This window comes from Myotis yumanensis, unplaced genomic scaffold (genome assembly GCF_028538775.1).
Source record: "Myotis yumanensis isolate MYYU_CA2020_CCGP unplaced genomic scaffold, mMyoYum1.0.hap1 SCAF_5, whole genome shotgun sequence".
NCBI lineage: Eukaryota > Metazoa > Chordata > Mammalia > Chiroptera > Vespertilionidae > Myotis > Myotis yumanensis.
The window spans coordinates 101580179-101603981 of record NW_027223756.1 but is presented as its reverse complement, the minus strand read 5'-3'; the positions used below and the strand labels follow the sequence as shown (position 1 = coordinate 101603981).

The window sequence follows — 23803 nt, the reverse complement described above, 5'->3', positions numbered from 1 at the left end:
GACTTTGGATTGTATTTTAATTAAATATGATTCATTTTGAGCAGGATATGTCAAAGTCATTTTCAGGTTGTAATTTAACTCCTTCCTATGAGAAATTATAGGAAGATTAAAAGATTTCTATAAAACTCACTGGGTATTTTCTCTTTTCCTTAGACAACCTGGCAGCTGAGCTCGAGGCCAACCTTGGCCTCATTGAGGAAATTTCAGGGTACCTGAAAATCCGCCGTTCCTACGCTCTAGTGTCGCTTTCCTTCTTCCGGAAGTTACGTCTGATTCAGGGGAATACCTTGGAAGTTGGGTATGTGGGCCTGATTCTGTGTCTATGGCCTGAGCACTAACTAGGAAGTGTGTGAGTTATAAAAAGTTAGGGGTTTTTGCCAAGACATGGGAACAACCTGAGTATCTATCTACAGATGAATAATAAAGAAAATGTGGTATGTGCATTTATATATGCAGGGAGTATTATTCAGTCATATTATTCATAAAAAAGAATGAGATGCCGCCATTTGTGACAACAGGGATGGACCTAGAGGGCATTATGCTAAGCGAAGTAAGTCAGACAGAGAAAGATAAATACTGGATGATCTCACTTATATAGAGAATCTTAAAAAAACAAAAACAACAACAACCCAAGATCATAGCTATAGAGAACAGATTGGTGGTTGCCAGAGGCATTGGGGGGAGGATGGGCAAAATGGATGAAGGATGGGCAAAAGGTACGAACTTCCAGTTACAAATTAAGTCCTGGGTATCTAATGTGCAGCATAGTGACTGCAGTTAACAATACTGTGTTATATATTTGAAAGATGATAAGAGAGTGGATTTTAAAAGTTCTCATCACAAGAAAAAAATATTTCTTAACTATGTGAGGTGATGGATGTTAACTAAACTTAGTGTGATAATCATTTTGCAACATGTAAATGTCACATCATTATAAAATACACCTAAAACTGATGTTAGATGTCAATTGTATCTCAATAAAACTGGGGGAAGAATAGAAGCACTTAATGACGTATACATTATATTAGTTTCAGATATACACCATAATGATTCAATATTTGTGTATATTCTGAAATGATCACCACAATAAGTCTGTTTCACATCCATCACCATACATAGCTACAAAAAAGTGTTTTTCTTTGTGATGAAAACCTTAAAGATCTGTTCATTTGGCAGCTTTCAAATATTCAATGCAGTGTTGCTCACCACAGTCACTCTACTGTAACTTAGGGGTTTTTAAAGCCAGAAAAACATCTACTAGGAGAAAGTGCCTGGAGAACCTTGAGAGAGAGCAGTGTGTGTTGGAACATGTCTGAAGACCCAGCCAAGGAAAGTGGTACCCATTCTACAGTCATTCTTGGAAGTCACAGGGGTACAACCTAACGTTGTGCCCTCCCAGGGCGCCACCTGCAGTGACACGGTGTCTGGCTCTCTGGGCTTCACTGTGAGTTGGCGTGCAAGCCTGACCAGGACCCTTCAACTGCTGCCTCCGGGGCCTTCTCACGTCCCGGTCCCATTCATACTGATTTCACCTGCTCCTTAATGAAATCTTATCTCCTCTGGCCTATAGGATTCTACCTCCCCAAGATATTCTGCTGGCCTCCTGGATTTTCTTCCTTATTTCTTGGATTTCCTACCCTTGAGTTTGCGCTGACCCCACTTCAGTTAGTAAAATAATAGAAATCCAGACTAGCCACGTTTCATGCAGATTGAGATGGACTTGTGAACAAGAAGTCTGGGGAAGGCTGTCCAACAGTGTCATCAAGGATAGGACCCAGGCCTCTTCCATCTTTATGTGATCATGGTCACAGAATGGCTGCCTTACATCTGTAGAACTGACAGGGAAAAGGGAAAGGGACAAAGATATATGACAATTGAGAATGTCTCTTTCAAAACATTGTCTGGAACCTCCCACATTCTCACCCCCAACATTGAAGTCTGTTTATATCTCCTTGGCCACAATTGAGTCGTGTGGCTGCTTCTAGCTGCAAGGGAGTGGGAAAGCCAATATTTACCTTTTCCAGTCTGTATAGTAGAGGAAGGCACAGGAAGAGGGGGATGTGAATGGTTTCAAGAAACCAGTCCATAGAATGGTTTAGACTACGTTCTGGAGTCACTCACCAGCGCCCGTTGATTTTTCTGCCACACAACTGCTTTTTTGTTGAAGTTCAGACCTTTGCTTGGATTATTCCAATGACCCTAAGCTGGGCATCCTAGAACTAGACCAGTGCTGTCCAACAGAAATGTAATGCAAGTCACGTGTGACTTCCGGTGTTCTAGTAGCCACATTTTAAAAACGTTAAAAGAAATAGGTAAAATGAATTTTAACAATGTATTTACTTAACCCATTACATCTAAAATGCCATTTCAACTTGGAACCAATATAAAATATTATAAAGAAGATCTTTTGTACTCTCTTATTTTGCATGCTGTGTGTTTTACTCTCAGTACAGTTCAGAATGGCCACATGTCAGGTGCTCAGTAGCCAGAGGTGGCTGATGTCTTCTGTATCGTACAGCACAGACCTAGATGCTTCCGTTCTCTCATTCATTATGTGCAGGTGGCCCATGGGCACAGGTCTAATCAAGTTACTGAGTTGTTATGAAACCTTCAGTGGCTCCTCTCTGCTGACCCAATAAGGTCACATGATCTTAGTCTTGGTTTGGTATCCAGGATACTAGAGGGTTTGAGCTGCTGCAGCTCTCCAGTGACAGAGCAGGCTACTTTGTTCTTCTGTGGGCCCAGCTCAGGTGCCTTTGTCTTTTTAGTCTTTCCCATCTGTGAAACCCATATCTCAATCCATTGTAGTCTTACTCTCCTCCCCACAAGATGGAGTTCAGATACCTTCCTGGCCATGAACACTTCCTCAAATTCCCTTGGCCCTCCTATCCCCCATTTTATACTTACTAAGTACGTGCCAAGCAAATGGTTAGGGCTGGGTATGTACTGCTGGGCAAGATCAACTCCAGCCATGGCCCCACCATCTTGTAGTTGGAGATTACAAGCCGATGAATGACTAGGTGTGTGTGTTTCCATAGGAACTACTCTTTCTATGCCTTGGACAACCAGAACCTAAGGCAGCTATGGGACTGGAGCAAACACAACCTCACCATAACTCAGGGGAAACTCTTCTTCCACTATAATCCCAAACTCTGCTTGTCGGAAATTCACAAGATGGAAGAAATTTCAGGAACCAAGGGACGCCAGGAGAGGACTGACATTGCCCTGAAGACTAATGGGGACCAGGCGTCCTGTAAGTGGTGATGGCCCGGTACTTCCAGCCTGTGGACCAGATAGTGTGGCTTCCTTCCCTTCACCTACCACACTGGCCCCCAGGGATTAGCACTGCCTCCCCTGTGAGCTTATACAACTCTGTGTGCGGTAGGCTTTCTGAAATACTGAGGACAGGTGTTGTCTCTGTACCAGATACAGTGCCTGATACTGGAAGATGTTACATAAACATTGAATGGATGAATGAATAATACCTTCTTATATATGGCCTTGGATCAAATGTTACGACAGGCCCTGCAGTTGCTACAGCTGGAGACTGTCAGCTGACTGCACTCCTGTGATAGGTTCTCTCTTGAAGGAGTATCTGAGCACTGAGCTGCCAAGGCTTCCGTAATACTGTCACGTGGAGTTGATTCTTTACAGAAGAATGTGGTCCACACTGTGGGAATTCTGAGGATGAAGAGTGAGGTTGGGTGGAGCTTAAGGGAAGACTTGCATTCCAAGCAAAGGAAATTACTCTCTCCAAGATATTGGAGAGTCAAGAAATTGTCTGTCCAAGGTATAATGATCTAAACTCACTTGGCATGTGCTCATTTGCACTAGAGTTACATCTTCTGACATGTCAGGCTTAAAGGTCCATGTGCATGTCAAAATTGTGTCAGGACTCTTAACTATTGTCCAGTTTTCCTTCTCACATTGGTGCCAGCTGCTATTTTTCAGTTGAGCATCTGGCCAGGTAATTGGCTGGCAGTATGGGCCAACTGCCATGACCAGTTCTTGCCCTCACATACTGGGAGACACATGTGGGAGCAAGACCTGTCCATGGAACAGCAGGTTGACATCTCCTTTTCATGGACAGTCTTGGGAGTGTAGGATCACCGCTTTATGCTGAAACAAATGATGAAATACTGATATTGTTGTGTGTTTTTTAAATAAACTTTTCTAGGTGAAAATGAATTACTTAAATTTTCTTACATCCGGACATCTTCTGACAAGATCATGCTGAAATGGGAGCCGTACTGGCCCCCTGACTTCCGAGACCTCCTGGGGTTCATGCTCTTCTACAAAGAAGCGTAAGTATAAAGTGAAAACTTGTGGATATTGCATATGTGCTCATTGTTCCCCTCTGAGGCTGCTCTATGTCGTCTTCCCACTTGTGGAAAAGCCTGAAACTGAAGCAGATAGGTTTCATTAGGGGTCCAGATTGGCCAATCTCTAATAGCAATTATTTTAATTTGCCCTTTATATGTACATCTCACCAGATTTCTTCAGTGAAAGGTCACTCAGTGTACTTAATAGTTTTTTTTTGTTTTTGTTTTTTTTTTTTACCTATTTTGTATTTCTCCATCATTTAAAACATTGGGGGAGGGAAATCCAAGATGGCAGTGGAGTAGGTGGATATTACACTTACCTCCTCCTAGGACTAAAAACTAGAATTACAACTAAAATATAGAGCAATCAGTCTCAATAATCAACTGAAGACTAGCTGAAGAAAAGTCTTATAACCAAGGACTTTTAGAAAAAGCCACATCAAGACTGGTAGGAAGGGCAGAGACACAAAAAGGGCTGGTCCTGCTCCCCTAGGCAGTGGCTGAAATTTTGGGGGGATATCTCAGCCGCTAACATCCCCCCTAAAAGCATGGGGTCTCAACCCCAATCTGGGCTCTCCGGGCCAGAGCGTTACAGCTGGGAAGAGGTGCCCATATAACATATGGCTGTGAAAATTAGTGAATCTGTCTGCCAGGGAGAGATGGGAGTCTGCTAGAGACACAGGCACCTTCTTAAAAGCCCAATGCACTTCTCAGCCACTCACCCTGTGCTCTAGTGGAAGGAGGGTGGAGCAGATTAGAATTTCCTAAGGAGAGACTGGGGTTTGTGGCTCTGGAGAGAGATGAAGGGACAGCTGCCAGGATTCCTATCCTGAGTCCGTCTCCCACACCACAGATGCCATCTTTCTTGGGGAGAGCATTCCCTTCCATATGGTATTACCCTGGGGGAATGCAATGAGACCACCCTCTGGGCTCCCAGTTGTCCCACCCTGTGTAGCATGGGTCCTGCTGAGGAGTAGCTGCCTGGGCTTGGGTGTAGAAGTCCAGGCAAACTCAGTGGCTTTCCGTGACTGAGTTGTGTAGCTTTGGAGTGGAGGCCATTCCACCCACTTTCTGATGAACCTGACTGGAGGCACCTCCCCTGCAGGAGAGATCCACTAGCCCCACCCTCCTGACTCTGGTGGGCAGAGTCCAGAACAGATTGAGTTGCATGGCCTTGCAGTGAGGGCCACTCCCACCACCTTCCCCCAAACCTGACTGACAACTCCTCCTCATGGGAGATCCACTAGACCTATCCTCCTGCTGTGATTGGATGGATTCTGGGACAGACTGAGTTGTGTAGCTTTAGTACAGAGACCATTTTTCTTTACATGCTCAACTGGTGCAAAGCCCTCCCTTCACAGGGCCAAATCTTGCTCTTTTTGGACCTGGTAAACTCTGCTGGCCTTACTCTGATGACTCCCTTGACCACGCCCCATCACAAATGTGTGTGAGCACCCAGTGGTGGCAGGTAGACTTTCTATACACTGGGACATTTGCTGAGTGGCCTCAGACCCAGCATTGGCACTGAGTTTGAACCTGTATCAATCTGGCAAAAACCAGTCACCCCTACCTGGCAATTGAACCTGCCTTGTCCAATTGGAGTACTGCCAGTGGCTCTTTCAGTGATTGAGCCTAACAGGCAGCTGACAGGCAGCGGTGGATCTCAGGGTGCGTTGGGACTTTTGTGGACCTTTTCCTGGGCCTGGAACTTGTGAAAACCAGCCATAGTGCACAGCTTGTTTCTACCTGTGCACAGCCAGGTTCAGCAGAGGCAGCCACAATTGTAGATCACTTTGAAGCTTCAAACAGGTTGCCCAGGGATAGTCAAAGGCAGCATCTGACATTGGACTGTGCCAGAGTTCCTCCTTAGAGGCCCCAGAACCAACACCCCCACTGGCCAGCTTTAGGCAACATCAGAGCAAGATCTAGTAAGCTTCACAAGTTGCATATCCAAAGGAAGATCTTGGCAGGCACCAGACCCTGCAGAGGAGAATTCAGCTCTGTGTAGTCAGCACCTGCACAAAGCTCATATACTGTGGTTGGGATTGATCCTCACAGTCAGCCAGTCTCAGGACTGACCCCACCTATGAACGGGCCAATAGCAGTCAAGACTCAATTATAAGAGAAGGGCCCACATAACCCTCACAGGAGTCATTCCTGCAACACCCAGATCAGATGATCAAGGAGACTGCACATTGCAGTCCTGCAGCACATATACTGCATAAGTCCACCCTACCAAGACTAAGAGTTATAGCAGATCTACCTAATATATAGAAACAACAGTAAGAGGCAGCTAAAATGGGAAAACAACAAAACAAGCCCCAAATGAAAGAACAGGAGAAATCTTCAGAAAAAGAGCTAAATGAAGTGGAGACAAGCAATTGATGACATACAGAGTTCCAAAGAATGGTTATAAGGATGCTAAGGAACTTAGAATTATAAGAGCAAAGGAATATAGAAACCATTAAAAAGATCTGGTCAGAAATGAAGAATACAATATCCAAAATGAAGAATACACTAGAAGGAATAAACATTAGGTTGGATGAAGTAGGGGATCAAATCAGCGATTTGGTAGACAAGGTAGCAGAAAACATCCAGAGTGGCAAAATGAAAAAAGAATTTTAAAAAGTGGGAATAGCTTAAGGCAGTGGTCGGCAAACTCATTAGTCAACAGAGCCAAATATCAACAGTACAATGATTGAAATTTCTTTTGAGAGCCAAATTTTTTAAACTTAAACTATATAGGTAGGTACATTGTTATTAACTTAATTAAGGTACTCCTAAGCTGGCCTTTGCTAAAAATGTCCTTAATCTGATTGAGATACGTTCGCTGAGGTTGACCCCTTCCAACTCTCCCATCCACACTCGTCTTGTATACTTGTTTCAGATGTGTGGATGGGAGAGTTGGAGGGGGTCGACCTCAGCGAACCATCGCCCGACCGACCGACACCCCCCCACTTCTTCTAACACCACTTCTTCAAAATAGACTCAGCCAGGCCGAAAACCGACTTCTGCACATGGGCCACGAAGTTTCAATCGCACTGTACGTGTGCGCCCACATGTGGTATTTTGTGGAAGAGCCACACTCAAGGGGCCAAAGAGCCGCATGTGGCTCGAGAGCCGCGGTTTGCCGACCACTGGTTTAAGGTACCTTTGGGACAGTATGAAGCCTACCAATATCCACTTCATAAGGGTACCGGAAGGAGAATAGAGAGAGCAAGGGATTGAAAACCTTTTTGAAGAACTGACAGAAAAATTCCCTAACCTAGTAAAGGAAAAAGACACACAAGTTCAAGAAGTACAGAGAGTCCCAAACAAGATGAATGCAAAGAGGCCCACACCAAGACATATCATAATTAAAATGGCAGAGGTTAAAACCAAAGAGAGAATCTTAAAAGCAGCAACTGAAAAACAGTTACCTGTTGTAAACAGTTACAACAGAGCTCCCATAAGACTGTCAGTTGATTTCTCAACAGAAATATTTCAGACTAGAAGGGATTGGCATGAAATATTCAAAGTGATGAAAAGCGGGAATCAAGTACAACCAAGACTGCTCTACGGAGCAAGGCTATCGTTTAAAACTGAAGGAGAAATAAAGAGCTTCCCAGGAAGAAAAAGCTGAAGGACTTAATTTCCACAAAACCTGCATTATAGGAAATGTTAAGGGTCTTCTAGAACAGTGGATGCCAACCGGTGGTCCACAGGCCATTGGTGGTCCGTGAGGTCCAAAAGGTTGGCAACCACTGTTCTAGAAGGAGGAGGAGGGGGAGGAGAAGAAGAAGAAATAATAGAGAAACAGAGGCATAAAGAATAAAAACAATGAATACATACCTATCAATAATCAACTTTAAGTATAAATTGTTTAAATGCTCCAATCAAAAGACATAGGGTAGATGAATGGATAGGAAAAAAGGACCCATATATATGATGTCTACAGAGAACCACCTCAAGATGAAAGATACACACAGACTAAAAGTAAAGGGATGGAAAAAGGTATTTCATGCAAATGGAAATGAAAAAAAAAAAGAAAAAAGCTGGGTAGCAATATTATATCTGACAAAATAGACTTTAAAACAAAGACTGGAATAAAAGGTAAAGAAGGGTACTACATAATGATAAACTGAGCCGTCTAACAAGAAGATATAACCCCTGTAAAAATTTTGTACCAACCTAGGAACATGTAAATATATTAAGCAAACCTTGATGGACATATAAAGGGAGAGATTGACAGTAACATAGTTATGGAGGGGTTTTTAACACCCAATTGACTACAACGGATAGAAGTTCCAGACAGAAACTTAAGGAAACTGGCCTTGAATGGCACACTAGATCAGGTGGATTTAATTGATACCTTCAGAGCATTTCACCCCAAAGCCAAAGAATATACATTTTCAAGTGCACATGGAACATTTCCTAGGATAGACCACATGTTAGGACACAAAACAAGTCCCAATAAGTTTAAGGAGATTGAAATAATGTCAAGCGTTTTCTCTTACCATAATAGCATGAAACTAGAAATAACAAGAAAAAAACTGGAAAACACATAAAGACATGGAGGCTAAATAATAAGTTACTAAACAATGAATGAGTTAACATTTAGATTAAGGAAGAAGTCAAAAGATACCTTGAAACAAATGAAAGAAAACACAACAACCCAAAATTCTGGGACACAGAACAAACAGGTTTAAATGGGAAATTGATAGCATTTCAGGCCTACTCAAGAAACAAGTAAAATCTCTAATAGTCTTACCTTACACTTAAAGGAACTAGACAAGGAACAATAGCAGAGCCCAGAGTGAGTAGAAGAAAGGAAATAGTAAAGATTAGAGCAGAAATAAACAAAATAGAGTCTAAAAAATAATATAAAAGATCCATGAAACATATTTTTCCTTGAAAAGATAAACAAGATTGACAAACCTTTAACCAGACTCATCAAGGAAAAAAGATAGAAGACCCAAATACTAGTAAATATAATCAGAAATGAAAAAAGGAGAAGTAACAGCTGACAGCACAGAAATACAAAGGGTTGTAAGAAAATATTACAAACAACTATATGCCAACAAAATTGGACAGTGTGGATGAAATGAATAAATTCCTAGAAACATACAATCTTCCAAAACTAAATCAGTCTGAATCAGAAAATCGGAATAGACAGATTGGAACTACGAAATTAAAGTAGTAATCGAAAACCTCCCAACAAACAAAACTCCTGGCTCAGATGGCTTCATAGGAGAATTTTACCAATCATTCAAATAAGAACTAACACCTATTCTTCTCAAACTATTCGAAAAATTTCAAGAGAAAGTCTCCCACGCTCATTTTATGAGGTCGACAGTATCTTAATTTTAAAACCAGATACTCTACAAAGAAATAAATGTATAGGCCAATATCCCTGATGAACATAGATTCTGAAATCACCAACAAAATATTAGCAAACCAAATCCAGCTATACATTAAAAAGATCATACACCATGCTTGAGTGGTATTTATTTCAGAGATATAAGGTTGTTACAATATGCACCAATGAATAAATGTGATGACTACAGAAAAAAAGGGAAGATAAATCACATGATCATATCAATAGATGCAGGAAAAGCATTTGATAAAATCTAGCATTCGTTTATGATGAAAACTCTCAGCAAAGTAGGAATAGATGGAACATACCACAACGTTATAAAGGCCATATATGGCAGGCCCATAGCCAACGCCACAAGACAGGGATGTCCACTTTTACCACTCTTATTTGATAATAGTACTGAAAGTCCTATTCGTGGCAATCGGACAAAAAGAGGAAATTAAAAGGCATCTAAATTGGAAAGAAAGAAGTAAAACTCATTATTTTCAGATGACATAACATTGTATGTGGAGAACTCTAAATATTCCACCAAAAAACTACTAGAACTGATAAATGAATTCAGTAAAGTAGATGGTACAAAATATCCAGAAATGAGTTAAATTTTTATATACCAATATTGAACTATCAGAAATGGAAGCTAAGAAAACAATCCCATTTACAATTGCATCAAGAAAAATAAGATACCTAGGAATAAATTTAGCCACATATGTAGTAGATCTGTACTTGGAAAATTATAAGACACTGTACTAAAAAATCAAAGAAGGCACAAATAAACAAGCATATCCCATGCTCAGGGGTAGGGAGAATAAACATCATTAAAATGTCCATACTATGCAAAGCAGTGTATAGCAATTCCTGTCAAGATACCAATGTTGTATTTCATAGAACTAGAACAAATATTCCAAAAATTAAATGGAACCACAAAAGACCCCAAATAGCCACAGGAATCTTCAGAAAGAAGAACAAATTTGGAGGCATCAAATTACCTTATATCAAACTATACTACATGGCTATAGTAATCAAAACATCATGGTACTGGCATAACAACAGACATTTAGGTGAGTGGAATAGAATAGAGAGCTCAGAAATAAAAATTTACACCTTTTTGATCAGTGAATATTTTGCAAAGGAGGTGAGGTAAAGATAGTCTAAAAATGGTTTTGGGAAAATTAGACAGATACTTGCAAAAAAAAAATGAAACTAGATCATCTTACACCATACATGAGAATAAACTCAAAATGGATTAAAGACTTAAATGTAAGTCACAAAACCATAAAAATCCTAGAAGAAAACACAGGTCTCGCCCTAACCGGTTTGGCTCAGTGGATAGAGCATCGGCCTGCGGACTCAAGGGTCCCAGGTTCCATTCCAGTCAAGGGCATGTACCTTGGCTGTGGGCACATCCCCAGTGGGGAGTGTGCAGGGGGCAGCTGATCGATGTTTCTCTCTCATCGATGTTTCTAACTCTCTATCCCTCTCCCTTCCTCTCTGTGGAAAATCAATAAAATATATTCTTTAAAAAAAACCAAAAAAAAAACACAGGTCTTAAAAGCTACGACTGTTCTTGTAGGAATCTTTTTTTCTGATATATTTCCTCAGATAAGGGAAAGAAAAGAAAAAATAAACAAAAGGGACTACATCGCAGAAAAGCAAACCAACAAAAGGAAAAGAAAGCCCAGTGAATGGGAGAACATACTCATTAATGATATATCTAATAAGGGGTTAATAGCCAACATTTATTAAGAATTCGTGGAACTTAACACCAAAAAACAATTAGGAATGGCAAAGGACCTGAATAGACACCTCTCCAAAGAGGGCATACAGATGGCCTACAGACATATAGAAAAAGTGCTCATCAGAGAAATGCAAATTAAGACCACAAGGAATAACACCTCAGAACTATCAGAATGGTCCATCGTGGATGGACTTGGAGAATATTGTGCTAAGTGAAATAACCCAGAGAAAAGCAACTACCGTATGATTGATTTCACTTGTATATGGAACCCAAAGAACAAAATAAACTAACAGGCAAAATAGAAACAGACTCATAGATATAGAGGACAGATGGACAGCTGTCAGAGGGGAGAGGGTTGGGGAAATGGGTGAAACCATTGGAGGGATTAAGCAAAACCCCAAAACTCAGAGACACAGTCATCAGTGTTGTGATTACCAGAGGAAAAGGGGTTGGGGAGAGGTTGAAGAGGGAAAATGGAGAATAAATGGTGATGGAAGGAGACTTGACTTGGGGTGGTCAATACACAGTAGAATATATAGATAATGTATTGTAGAACTGTACATCTGAAACCTATGTAACTTTATTAACCAATGTCACCCCAATAAATTCAATAAAAAATAAAATGAAAATGTTACAGTGCTTCAGAGGACAGGATCGCGGACAATTGACTTGACACATAGGTCGGAAAGGGCTTCCCTAGGGCAGTGGGGATGGACTGAAATATGAGGGAAGGGCCAGGGGAGTAGCAACTGCAAGAACTCGATGGGGGGGGGGGGGGCGGTCACGTTTGAAGAAGTGACAGATGTAAAAAGGAGGAAAGTGAGTCATGGTGGGAGAACAGACTGGTGGGGGGCGGTAATGAAGGACAGTCTTTACATGGTCTTGTTGAATCGCAAGCATTTGACCTTTATTAAAACCAGTTGGGAAGGTGAGAAAGTTCTGGAGATGGAGGGTGGTGATGATTACATGAGATGGGGGGGGGGAAATGCAGGGAAAGTACCTAACATAATATTGACCATTTAAACTAATTTGAAGCATCCAGCTCAGTGGCATTGTGTACATTAATGATGGTGTGCAACCATCCATCTCAAGAATTTTCTATCTTCCCAAACTGAAATTCTGTCCGCAGTAAACAACACCTAATTTCAAATATACAGCTGTGCTGAGACTTTAAAAAGATAATGGAAGTGGTGATAGTGTTAATATCAATATTAGCTTCATTTCTCAAGATTATGTGGCATAATCTTGTGAGCTGAGAAGTTGCATACATTCTCTTGTGTAATCTTATAAAGGAGCTGCTGATAGTATTATCACTATTGTTATCGGGAAACAATATTAATTACTATTTATTAAATATTATCAAAGATTATTTAATATTTACTACTATAATTACATATGTAATATTACACATACTATATAATAAAGTTAAATACAGTATATCATGTAATTGTATAATATTAAAGTATTAAATATTATTTATCACTATTATTAAATACTATTACTATTGAGAAGTCAGGGGAGGTGGCTGCTTTCTCTTGGGCCGTTTCTGTGTCATTTTTCCTTGTGCATGAGGGTGTTGGTCAGGAGGATGCAACCCTATAGTCTGGCTGCATCTCTGTGGTCCTCAGAGTGAGTTGAAAATGGTAACCGTCTTCTCTTCCACCGTGCCAGCCCTTACCGGAATGTGACGGAGTTTGATGGGCAGGATGCGTGTGGATCCAACAGCTGGACGGTGGTGGACATTGACCCGCCTCCGAGGTCCACTGACCCCAAGTCACAGGCCCATCCTGGGTGGCTGATGCGGAGTCTCAAGCCCTGGACTCAGTATGCCATCTTCGTGAAGACCTTGGTCACCTTTTCTGATGAACGCCGCACATACGGGGCCAAGAGCGATATCATCTACATCCAGACAAATGCCACCAGTAAGTATATTGTGTGACAGGAATTTGTGGGGGAGTCAGGCGTCTTGCCTTTAATATGACGACATTGTATGAAGTTCGTGTTCGCTGCGTAAACGGATGGATGAATGCTCACATGCTGTGCGTGATCTGTGGTAGGATGGACTCTGATTATGTCCCTCCGTCCTGGGTGAGCATGCCACGTGTCTCCAGTTTTCTCTGATGTTAAATAGCACTGCAGCAAACACCTTCATGGTTCGTCTAACCTGTGGATCCCCTCACACCCAGCCTGCAGCTCGCACCCTCCTCACAGTGAACCTGTGTCCTTTCACCTTTCCAGATCCTTCCGTCCCCTTGGACCCCATCTCGGTTTCTAACTCTTCATCCCAGATTATCTTGAAGTGGAAACCTCCCTCCGACCCCAACGGCAACATCACACACTACCTGGTTTTCTGGGAGAGGCAGGAGGAAGACAGCGAGCTGTATGAGCTGGATTATTGCCTCAAAGGTGAGTGCAGGCCGAGTGTGGGAGCGGCAGGTTTCACACACATCTGATCCACTCTCTTCCACGCCTGGGGAAATATCTCTCCTCTTCCTTTTCCCAGTGTGTGCACAAGAGCAGACTTGCACACACACTCTGTTCCTCATACGGAAACACACACATTTCTGAACATCACGACATGAGCACACACTCGGAAGTCTCCTGTGGAAACCAGATATTTCCCATGTCTTGGCACCACTTCCCTCTGGAATTCTCTCCTCCTTCCCCGTCTTCCACTCTTCTCTTCCGTCCCACACGCTGTCCCAGTGGGGAAGCAGCTGTTACCCACAGGAGACTTCCTGCTGGAGTGCAGCAGTTGAGTGTGCTGCGAGGTGGTTGACAAAGTCAGGGAAGGATTTTGGCCCTTAACTTTAGACCCTTATGTTTGAAAGACCCGAGACAGCAGGAGCAACCATCTATTTCCTCCTGTACTTTCTGTTAGACATTTATACTGATGATGATTTTTTTTTTAGTTTTTAATCTTATTTATTTAATGGGCTTCCATCTGTCTACAAAAAAAATATTTGAAGCCTCAAACTAGTTTGTATAAATTAGTTTAAGGTTATTTTAAAAGTAGGTTTTAAAAGACCCTATCAAACTGGAGAAACAGGTCATGTTTTTCTTTAATTGGTTTTTGTTTGTATTTATTTTTCTTTAGATTTTGGGGGAATAGTGATATCCTCAGTCTTTGGCCTTGGGCTGCTGGTGAGGCGTGGCTGAGCCCAGGAGCTCTGGGTAGGCTCTTATCTGGACCTCCGACCTGCTATGGGCTGTGGGCCAGTCACTGAGCTTGTCACCTGCTGCCTTATTTTCGGGAGAAGGGGCAAAAGGCCAGAGGGTCTCTGGGAGCTGTCCCAGGGGTAGGGTCATGGGCTATATGTGTGCCTGTGACCTCATTCCCTGCCTGAGCCACGGGTTGCAAACATTATTTATCTCCTCGACTGCTTTATATAACTCGAGAGCAAGCAGCCGTGGGCTCAGCTGCGAGCTGTTGGCCCTGCATTCGAGCAGCTGAACCCGGCAGCAGGGCAGTCAAAGCTCTCCTTTTTTCTTTTTTTTTTCTTTTTTTAAGAGCAACAACTTTAATTATTTAATTCATTTTACTTTTTATTCTGGAAGTCTAAATATATCATTACAATTGTGACTATTTAAATGGGGTTTGATTTCTAATGATCCCAAAGTTTATATAATTAAAAGGAACTTTCTAAGGACAGATGGTGTACGATTCCACTCGTAGGAGGTCCCTAGAGGAGCCAGATCCATAGAGACGGAGTAGGTGCAGGAGCCAGGGGCCGGGGAGCCGGAGGGGAGGGGCTTCGTGTTTAATGGAAACAGAGTTTCAGTTGGGAAGGTGAGAAAGTTCTGGAGATGGAGGGTGGTGATGATTACATGATAATGTGAATGTACTAATGCTGCTGAACTCTACTCTTAAAAATGATTAAGATGGTAAGTTTTATGTTATGTGTATTTTACCATAATTTTAAAAACCCAATGCAAGCACAAATATATAAACTTACTAACACAATATAAATAAATATACTAACCATAACCAGTAGTAGCTTCCTATTAGTACCACTAGTGTTGTGTTTTTTTTTGCTTTTTGAGGTATAATTGACAATTAAATTGTATGATATTTAAAGTGTACATTGTGTTGATTTGATACACACACACACACACACACACACACACACACATTGTGAAAGGGCTCCTCCCATCTGCTTAATTAACATCCATCACCTCACACATTGACCTTTTTTTCTTTTTGGTGAGAACATTTAGAACATATGTTAACTCTCTTAGCATATTTAAATTATACAACACAGTCTGATCAACTATGTGGCTTTTTATTGTGGTAAAATACACATAACATAAAATTTACTCTCCTAACCATGTTAAATGTCAGTTCAGTAGCATTAACTGCATTCACACTGTTGAGCAACCATCACCACCCTCCATCTCCAGAACTTTCTCACCTTCCCGAACTGACACTGTCTCCATTAAACACGAACTCCTCAGGTCCCTCCCCCAGCCCCTGGCTCCCACATTCTCCTCTCGGTCTCTATACATTGGGCTGTCCTGGGTGTGTCATCATGCTTCAAAGTCACAGAAAACCATGGGACACCACGTGTCATGAGTGCGTGCTGGAAAGGGAACAGGTGTCAGCCTGCGCCTGATCAAAAGTCCCTGCCCCTCCAGAAAATTGTCAGGAACCCACCCCCACCCCGCCACTAAGGAAATCCAGTTTTTTCCTGCCCATAGTGCCATGACTGGCCCTCTAACAGTTACCCAGCCAGGTTATTCCATGTCTATTAATAAACATAAGAAGCATTTTTAAGAGTCCCCTGCAGGTTTTAAAGCTGTGTGAGTACTTGGGCTTCCGAGGGGATACCCACCATTCACAGAAAGGTACTTAGAGCTCATTGTCCATGGGATGCATTGAAGCGGAGAGGAAGGATGGAGCTTCCTTTGCTCAGGAGACACTAGCAGCATGGAAGGCTGGTAGCAGGAAAGGGGACTCAAAGGGACTGTCCTGAATTTTGCCCGTAAGGAGGAGTGTGCATTCTCAAGGTTGTACCAGAGTGTGGCTGTGCGATTGGACTCAGGGGTCAAGACAGAAAACAGCTTTGTATTATTAACACTGCTCCAATGAGAAGTTGTTTTGTTTTTTTCATTCCCTTTTCTAAGCTTATTTTAAAACTAGAGACCCGGTGCATGAAATTCGTGCACGGAGGGTGGGGGGTTCCCTCAGCCCAGCCTGCACCACCCTCTCCAATCCAGGGCCCCTCAGGGGATGTCTGACTGCCGGTTTAGGCCCAGTATCGGGGGCCTAAACCGGCAGTCGGACATCCCTCTCACAATTCTGGACCACTGGCTCCTAATCGCTCACCTGCCTGCCTTTCTGGTCACCCCTAACTGTCCCCCGCTGCTGGCCTGGTAGCCCCCAGCTGACCCCCTCCCCCCGCCGGCCTAGTTGCCCCTCACTGCCCCCCTGTCAGCCTGATCGCCCCCAACTGCCCCCCTCCCCCCCCCCGCCAGCCTGGTGGCCCCCAAGCGCACCCCTCTGCTGGCCTGATCGCCTCTAACTGCCCCCCCTGTGGACCTAGTGGCCCCCAACTCCCCCCCACCTCCCCCCCGCCCCCGCCTGCCTGGTCATAGGTAGCCATCTTGTGAGGGCGTGAGGGTTAATTTGCACATCACTGCTTTATTATATAGGATTTTCTTCCCAATCTCCCCTCATGTCTGTAGTCCAGGGTTTCTCTACCTCAGCTGTGTTGACTTTTAGGGCCGGTTAATTCTCTAGGGTGAGGCTGTCCTGTGCTTTCTAGGATGTCCCTGCCCCCTGCCCTCTAGATGCCAGGAGTCCCCCCACCACCAGCCTGACAACCAGAAATGGCTCCTGACCTTGCCCAGTGTCCAGTTGTGCAGCATCACCCCCGGGTGAGAGCCACTGCTCCAACCCACTCCTGGGTTCCTGAATGAGCTGTAGGTTCTTTTATTTGTGCTGTACAACTTGATGGCTTAGTGTAATCATCGGGTCTCTAAGCCGGGCCCCTCAGAATTCCTGGTAGAATTCTGCTCTGCCCTCTGGTCTATCTACTTATGCACTTGATTGATTGATTCATTCATTCATTCAGTGGTGACTTGGCTCCCCTGTTCTTTTCTAATCCTACCTCCCACCATCCTCTCGCACATCTTCTCGCTGCATGGTGTCCTTGGTGTCTTTGACGTGCCAAGGAAATTCCTGCTTTGGGCCTTTGCACGTGCTTGTGCTCAGTCAGAACTGCTTTACACCAGGATCCGTGGATGGCTCATTCCTGTGCTTCATTCAGGACTGCTCAGCAGTCACTGGCTCTGAGACCACCCCAGACACCTCTCTTTTGACCCTGCCATCTGAGCCATGGCGCGTTTATTATTAGTTTATTGTGTGTTCTGAAGCTTCTGTGCATAGAAGTTTCATGGGGGCAGGGACAAGCTGGTTACCTTCAATATCCAGTCCCATGGGGATATGGTATCAGACAGTGTCTGGAACAGTTGACATGCATCTTCTCAGCTGGCACTGGCTGAGCCCCTGAGAAAGGTCTTACTCTTCACGGTAGGACTTGAACTGAGACCCCAGCCCTGAGCTCTGTCCTGTGTGCCCAGCCCTCTGAGCAGGTCCTCTTTGCTGTGTGTGTGTGTGTGTGGAGATTTGAGTCCACCTGCTCTGCCTTTCTGTAGGGTTGAAGCTGCCCTCCCGGACCTGGTCCCCCCCATCTGAGTTGGAGGGTTCCCAGAAGCACAACCAGAGCGAGTACGACGAGGCTGCCGGCGAGTGCTGCTCCTGCCCGAAGACGGACTCTCAGATTCTGAAGGAGCTGGAGGAGTCCTCGTTCAGGAAGACGTTTGAGAATTACCTGCACAATGTGGTCTTCATGCCCAGGTCAGGGGCTCACTGGCTCGGGGTTGGGGGTCGTGGCCTCGGGGATAAGATGAAGTGGGGACCTGAGAGTGCGCAGAGTCCGCGCGGGGCCTCTTCCCCGGATGCAGGGAGAGATCTTGTGATTTCAACAGGAACTCACTAGGAAGAGCAAGTACTCATCAAAGCGGGGGGAGTTTAAAAGGCCCATCCTCTGCCTCCCGACATCTCCGGGGCTCTTTGTCCCGCCTCCCCTGCCCTTCCAGGTTCTGAGACAAACTTTGTAAGGTTATAGATGCCAATCCTGAGAGATGCCTGCCAGCCAGGCCTGGTTTATCACCAAGTCTCAAGCTCAGAGCATTCTCTCTTTTAAAATCCTCTGTCAGCTTCTTATCCTTCTGGGACTTTGCACAGCATCTTCAGACCCGGAGACTTCTATTTAAATATGCTGTGTTTTCCGTTAGTACGCGGAGGGACTTGCTGGTGTACATTTGATCTACCGAGAGGGCTTGCGGTAAAAACGACTAGGCTTTTCATTCATCTTCACTTCTCTACAAGCAGACCTTGGTCGGTGCCTCAGTTTACTCATCTCTAGAATGGAGATAGCACGTTCCCATCTGCGAGGGTCACGAGACGCCTGAGTCACACAGGGAGTCTCCATCTTGGCACTGGCGGCGTTTGGAACCAGATCGTTGTTTGTGGTGGGGCCGTCCTGTGCGCTGCAGCACGGGGAGCAGGCTCCCTGCCTCTCCCCTGTGCAGCCTGCAGCGCCGTCTGCATCGTATTAGTTCATTAGTCTTCACAGTCACCCCCTGAAGCAGGTACCCCTCCCGGACATGGGTCCAAAGCCTGCGTTTCTGAGCCGACGAGGACTTGCCCCAAGTTCCCCCAGCAGATGTACAAGGCACCTCCTGCCTTTTTCCCCTTGACCTCGCCTCTTCACCCTTAAAGACTTCAGCAGCCAGCTGCCCAGAACGTCTGATACCATTGGCCATTTCCAAAGTGGACCGAACCCCAAAAGGCTTACATTGGGATAAAACAAGCTTCTAAAACGTGTCTTCTTGAGCCCCCACCATCACTCCCCATCCAGTAGGCTAGGTTTCCTCAGACCCATCAGCACGTAACTCCTCTTCCTTTTTGTTGTCTTGCATTTTCCTCCCATGGCCCTGAGGCCAAAAGAGCACTAAATGGCACAGAAGCATTGAGGCAGCTACTGTTTTGCCCACTAAGCACGAACGCTGCTGGACTCGGGGAAATGGCATCCAAGGGGACCTCCGAGGGCCACGGCCCGGGGGTTTTCTCTGCTTTTTTTCTCTCTTGTGCTGAGTTCTCCACGTCTGTGGGGGAAGATGTGGTTCAGGTGATGGGAACGTGGCCCGGGGGCAGGCACCTTGGGGCTGCTGGACAGAATGTGGCTTCCAGGGTGTTAGAAGCAAAAGGTCTGTCTGTACTCAAAGTGGTTGGTTTTGTTTTCACAGAAAAATCTGTTCAGGCCCAGGTGCTGAGGACAGTAGGCACGACTCACCCGTGGGACACCCAGGTGGCCCCTGGCGGCCGCTCAGCACAGGGCCCGTGGAGTAGGCAGAGCGGAGAGCGTGCTGTGCCGCCTCCACGACCCAGGGCTTCTGTGGCTTGATGCATGTGAAGGGCCACTCTGCCAAGACTGGGCACTTCACCAGTTCACACCTCAAACGCCTTCACCCTGAAGTGGGATCTGGGCAAGAATGTGGGGGGAAATCTTCACTAACACACTTACTAAACCTAGGATCAAGGGGCTTCTTTCTGGGCACCTCCCAGATGCCACACGTCCCCCCGCATCCACTCACCGAACGCGTATCCTCTGTGTATGCAGAGCGGAGCCTGGTGTCTATGTGCGGCAGGTAGTGGGGAGGACTGACCTGGAAACAGAACATTTTTTTATTACTTCTTTAATCCTCACCCAAAGATATTTTCCCCCTGATTTTTAGAGAGAGTGGAAGGGAGGGGGAGAGACGCAGAGAGAGAAACATCGATGTGAGAGAGACACATCAATTGGTTGCCTCCCATGTGAGCCCCAACCAAGGCTGGGGATCCAGCCTGCAACCGGGGTATGTGCTCTTAATGGGAATCAACCCTGGGACCCTTCAGCCCACGGGCTGATGCTCTATCCACTGAGACAAACCAGATGGGGCTGGAAGCAGAACCTTTTTATTGGGGGTGACAAGTGTGAGACAATAGGTGAGAGCCAGGTGTGCCATGCCACTGGATTCCACTGAAGACAGTAAGGCATGCTTCCCTTTGAATGAACTTCCTTTGTTCTTTTAGATGCAGTGTTGTCCAGGAGGTGAGGATGGGCAGACAGAACATGGGAAGGCGAGCTGGTGGGACGAATTAAGGGCTCTTGTGAGGAATAGGAGGCAAGACTGGAAAAGGCAGGGTGGGGCCATGCCGTGGGATTTTTAATTTAATTTTATTGAGATATAACTGACATACAACATTATATCAGTTCAGGTGTACAGCATAATGATTTGCTATTTATATATATTACCAAATGGTAATCACAATAAGTCTATTGAACATCTCACTTAGTCACACATTTCTTTAGTCACAAAAAGTTCACAGTCACAAAAGTTCTTATGATGAGAACTTTTAAGATCTACTCTCTCAGCTTCCAAATATGCAATACAGCGTTATTAACTATGGTCACCGTTTTGTGCCTTTACACCCCAGGCAGTATTTATTTTCTAACTGGAAGTTTGTACCTTTTGACCCACTTCACCCACTTGGTTCACTCACCCTGATGATTTGATTCTTTAAGCAGAGTGTGTATTTGTTCTTTCGTTCGTTCGTTTGCTTGTTTGTTTGTTTGTTTATGTTCAGGCATCTGTGTGGCCCCAATCTTCCCTCTAGTGGCAATTTGGAATATAATCTTATAGAAAAGAAAGGTCTAGAATTTTGAGGCTTTGGGCCAGACCAGGGTTTCTGGATCTCAGCTCTGTTGCCACTTGGGACCAGATTGTTCTCATTTGTAGGGACTGCCCTGGTCTCCATTCACTAATGCCAGTAGCGCAACCCGTCCTCCAAATAGTGATAACCAAAAATGCCTTCAGATGGGCCCAGTGTCCCCCTGGTTCTGGGACAGTGGGCAGAATCACCCTGGTTGAGAACCAGGTCTAGTGTGAGCTGTGGGACAATAAAATGCTGTGTATGTAGGAAGTGGAAGGATCAGTTGATGTTTGATCATGGAGGTCTTTCATGACCAATTTGTGGTCTTTTTGGATATAATCCTTTGGGCATATACGTATTTTGCCTCTTTGAGGAGATCATCTTATGTTCTCAGTTGTTGAGATATCAATTCCTCAGTTATTCATGAGGACTCAGCGTCTTGGCACTATTTTCAAGGCCCACTTGTAGCTATACAGGAAGGTTTGAATCTTGCTAAGATGAATATATCCTTGGTTTCTATCTGAGGAAACCATTGGTCTTTTCATACAAAAAGACCACAATGAAAATCATAGTGAGTAAACCTAAAGTAGGGTTTGTTTCCTGACCACACATCTTGTGACCACAGTGCAGTAACAAAAAACTAAAAGTTTGAGCAGAAAAGTCTACTTCCTGGTAATTAAAAATCAACTATTTAGCTCTGGTTGGTTTGACTCAGTTGGTTGGAGCATCGTCCCATGCACAGAAAGGTCACAGATTCAATTCCTGGTCAGGGCACATAACCGGTTACGGATTTGATCTCTCGGTCGGGCCTGTGCTGGATCGGTGTTTCTCTCTCACATCAATGTTTCTCTCTCACCCTCTCCGTTCTTTTCTCTCTCTCTCAAAAAAAAAAAAAAAAAAGGTCAGTTACTTAGATAACTATTGGGTCAAAGCAGAAATAGAAACTTTCACTAAAGTCTGTTTGAAAAATACGGGAACGCGAAACACATACCTGAGCTTGTAGAATATTGCAAAGCTGGGCTTTGATGCCAGTCAGCAGACATACATTGTTTCAGAGATTAAGTACAAAATAAAAATGTAAAAATATAAATGTATTAGGGAGGGAGGGGAAATCAATATGGCTAAACTTGTAAATAAAATCATAGGGAAAAACACAAAAATAATTAGAAGTAAAGAAGGTGCCATAAAACTAGGACCTAAGGAAGATTTTAATATGTTGCATTCCATTGACAATCCTGTGTTATGAAATTGGTAGCTTTCAGTGAGGTGGGAAATTTTAACTCATCTGAATTGATTCAAGAAGTAGAAAAATTAAATATTCTAATAACTCTGAAAAAGACTAAGAAAAGGTGTCAATTAAGTTTAAAAAAAACACACACAACAAAAAACAGGCCCTGGGCCCAGAGTGTTACAGAGAAGATCTTTGAGACTTTGAAAGAGCAACAACTTCCTATAATATGGAAGCATTTCCCGAGCATAGAAACCTATGGAAACCTACCCCGCTTACTTCTGAAACTAACATAACACCTCTTAGCAGAACCTGACAAAGATGCGACATTGAAAGAAAACCCCAGGACCAGCTAATATATGGGACTTTAGGTCCAAATGTCCTAAATAAAACACTGTTGGCAATACTGTTTGTCTCAGAAGTGCAAGGATGATTTAAGATCCAGCGATATGAACAATGTAATCTAGTTCCAAGAGGCCCAGTAAGGAATATCATATAATTCATTAGATAATGTTAAAAATACTTTAATTTAGGCGGGGGAGGCAACAAGATAAATACTGCCTAGATGTAACCAATAACCAAGCTAACATCATTCTTTTTTTTTTTTAATATATTTTATTGATTTTTTACAGAGAGGAAGGGAGAGAGACAGAGAGTTAGAAACATCGATGAGAGAGAAACACCGATCAGCTGCCTCCTGCACACTCCCCACTGGGGATGTGCACGCAACCCAGGTACATGCCCTTGACCGGAATCGAACCAGGGACCCCTCAGTCCGCAGGCCGACGCTCTATCCACTGAGCCAAACCGGTTTCGGCGAACATCATTCTTAAAACTGTTCCTGTTAGAATTAGGAGGCGTCCAATGTCATGATTACTAATTAACATTTCTCTGGGTATCTAGCTAGTGCAGATAGACACAAAACAGAAATTAGAATTTAAAAGAATGGATATTTGCAGATATTTTAGTGTAAGGCTGGACAAATGCTAGCCCAGGACCCAGCTACCTGTGTGTTGGAGAAGTTTTATGAGGAATGTAGCCACAACCATTCGTTTCCATTGTGTCCATGGCTGCTTTCAAGCTACAGTGGCTGAAGGCCATGGAAGGTTGAGTAGTTGTGATAAAAGCCGTATATCCCACAAAACCCAAAATATTCACTCTCTAGCACTTATGATAAAAGTATGCTGACCTGTTTACTGGTGTGTTCCTTGAAAACCCAAGGAAATCAGCTATGAAACTCTTAGCACGAGAGGATGGGAAGGTAGGGACAATATAAATAAACTAAAGCCTGTGGCTATACGAGCAATAATTAGTATACAAAACAAGGGGAAAGATCTCTTTCATAATTGCCATAAAACCTAAGTAACCCCATGTACAGTTACTGTAAAGAAAAAATTTAAAA

The 23803-nt window shown here is 43.9% G+C and overlaps 1 protein-coding gene across 2 annotated transcripts in view; it reads left to right on the top strand.

The window, feature by feature from the left end:
- INSR (insulin receptor) overlaps positions 1–23803 on the top strand; it is a 157311-nt gene that overhangs the window by 96512 nt on the left and 36996 nt on the right. For both annotated transcript variants that reach the window (XM_070416729.1, XM_070416728.1), the window contains exons 5-10: positions 154–298; positions 3039–3253; positions 4178–4304; positions 13085–13335; positions 13652–13819; positions 18071–18272. In XM_070416729.1, the coding sequence (XP_070272830.1) occupies positions 154–298; positions 3039–3253; positions 4178–4304; positions 13085–13335; positions 13652–13819; positions 18071–18272 (1108 nt within the window). The remainder of the gene's footprint in view (positions 1–153; positions 299–3038; positions 3254–4177; positions 4305–13084; positions 13336–13651; positions 13820–18070; positions 18273–23803) is intronic.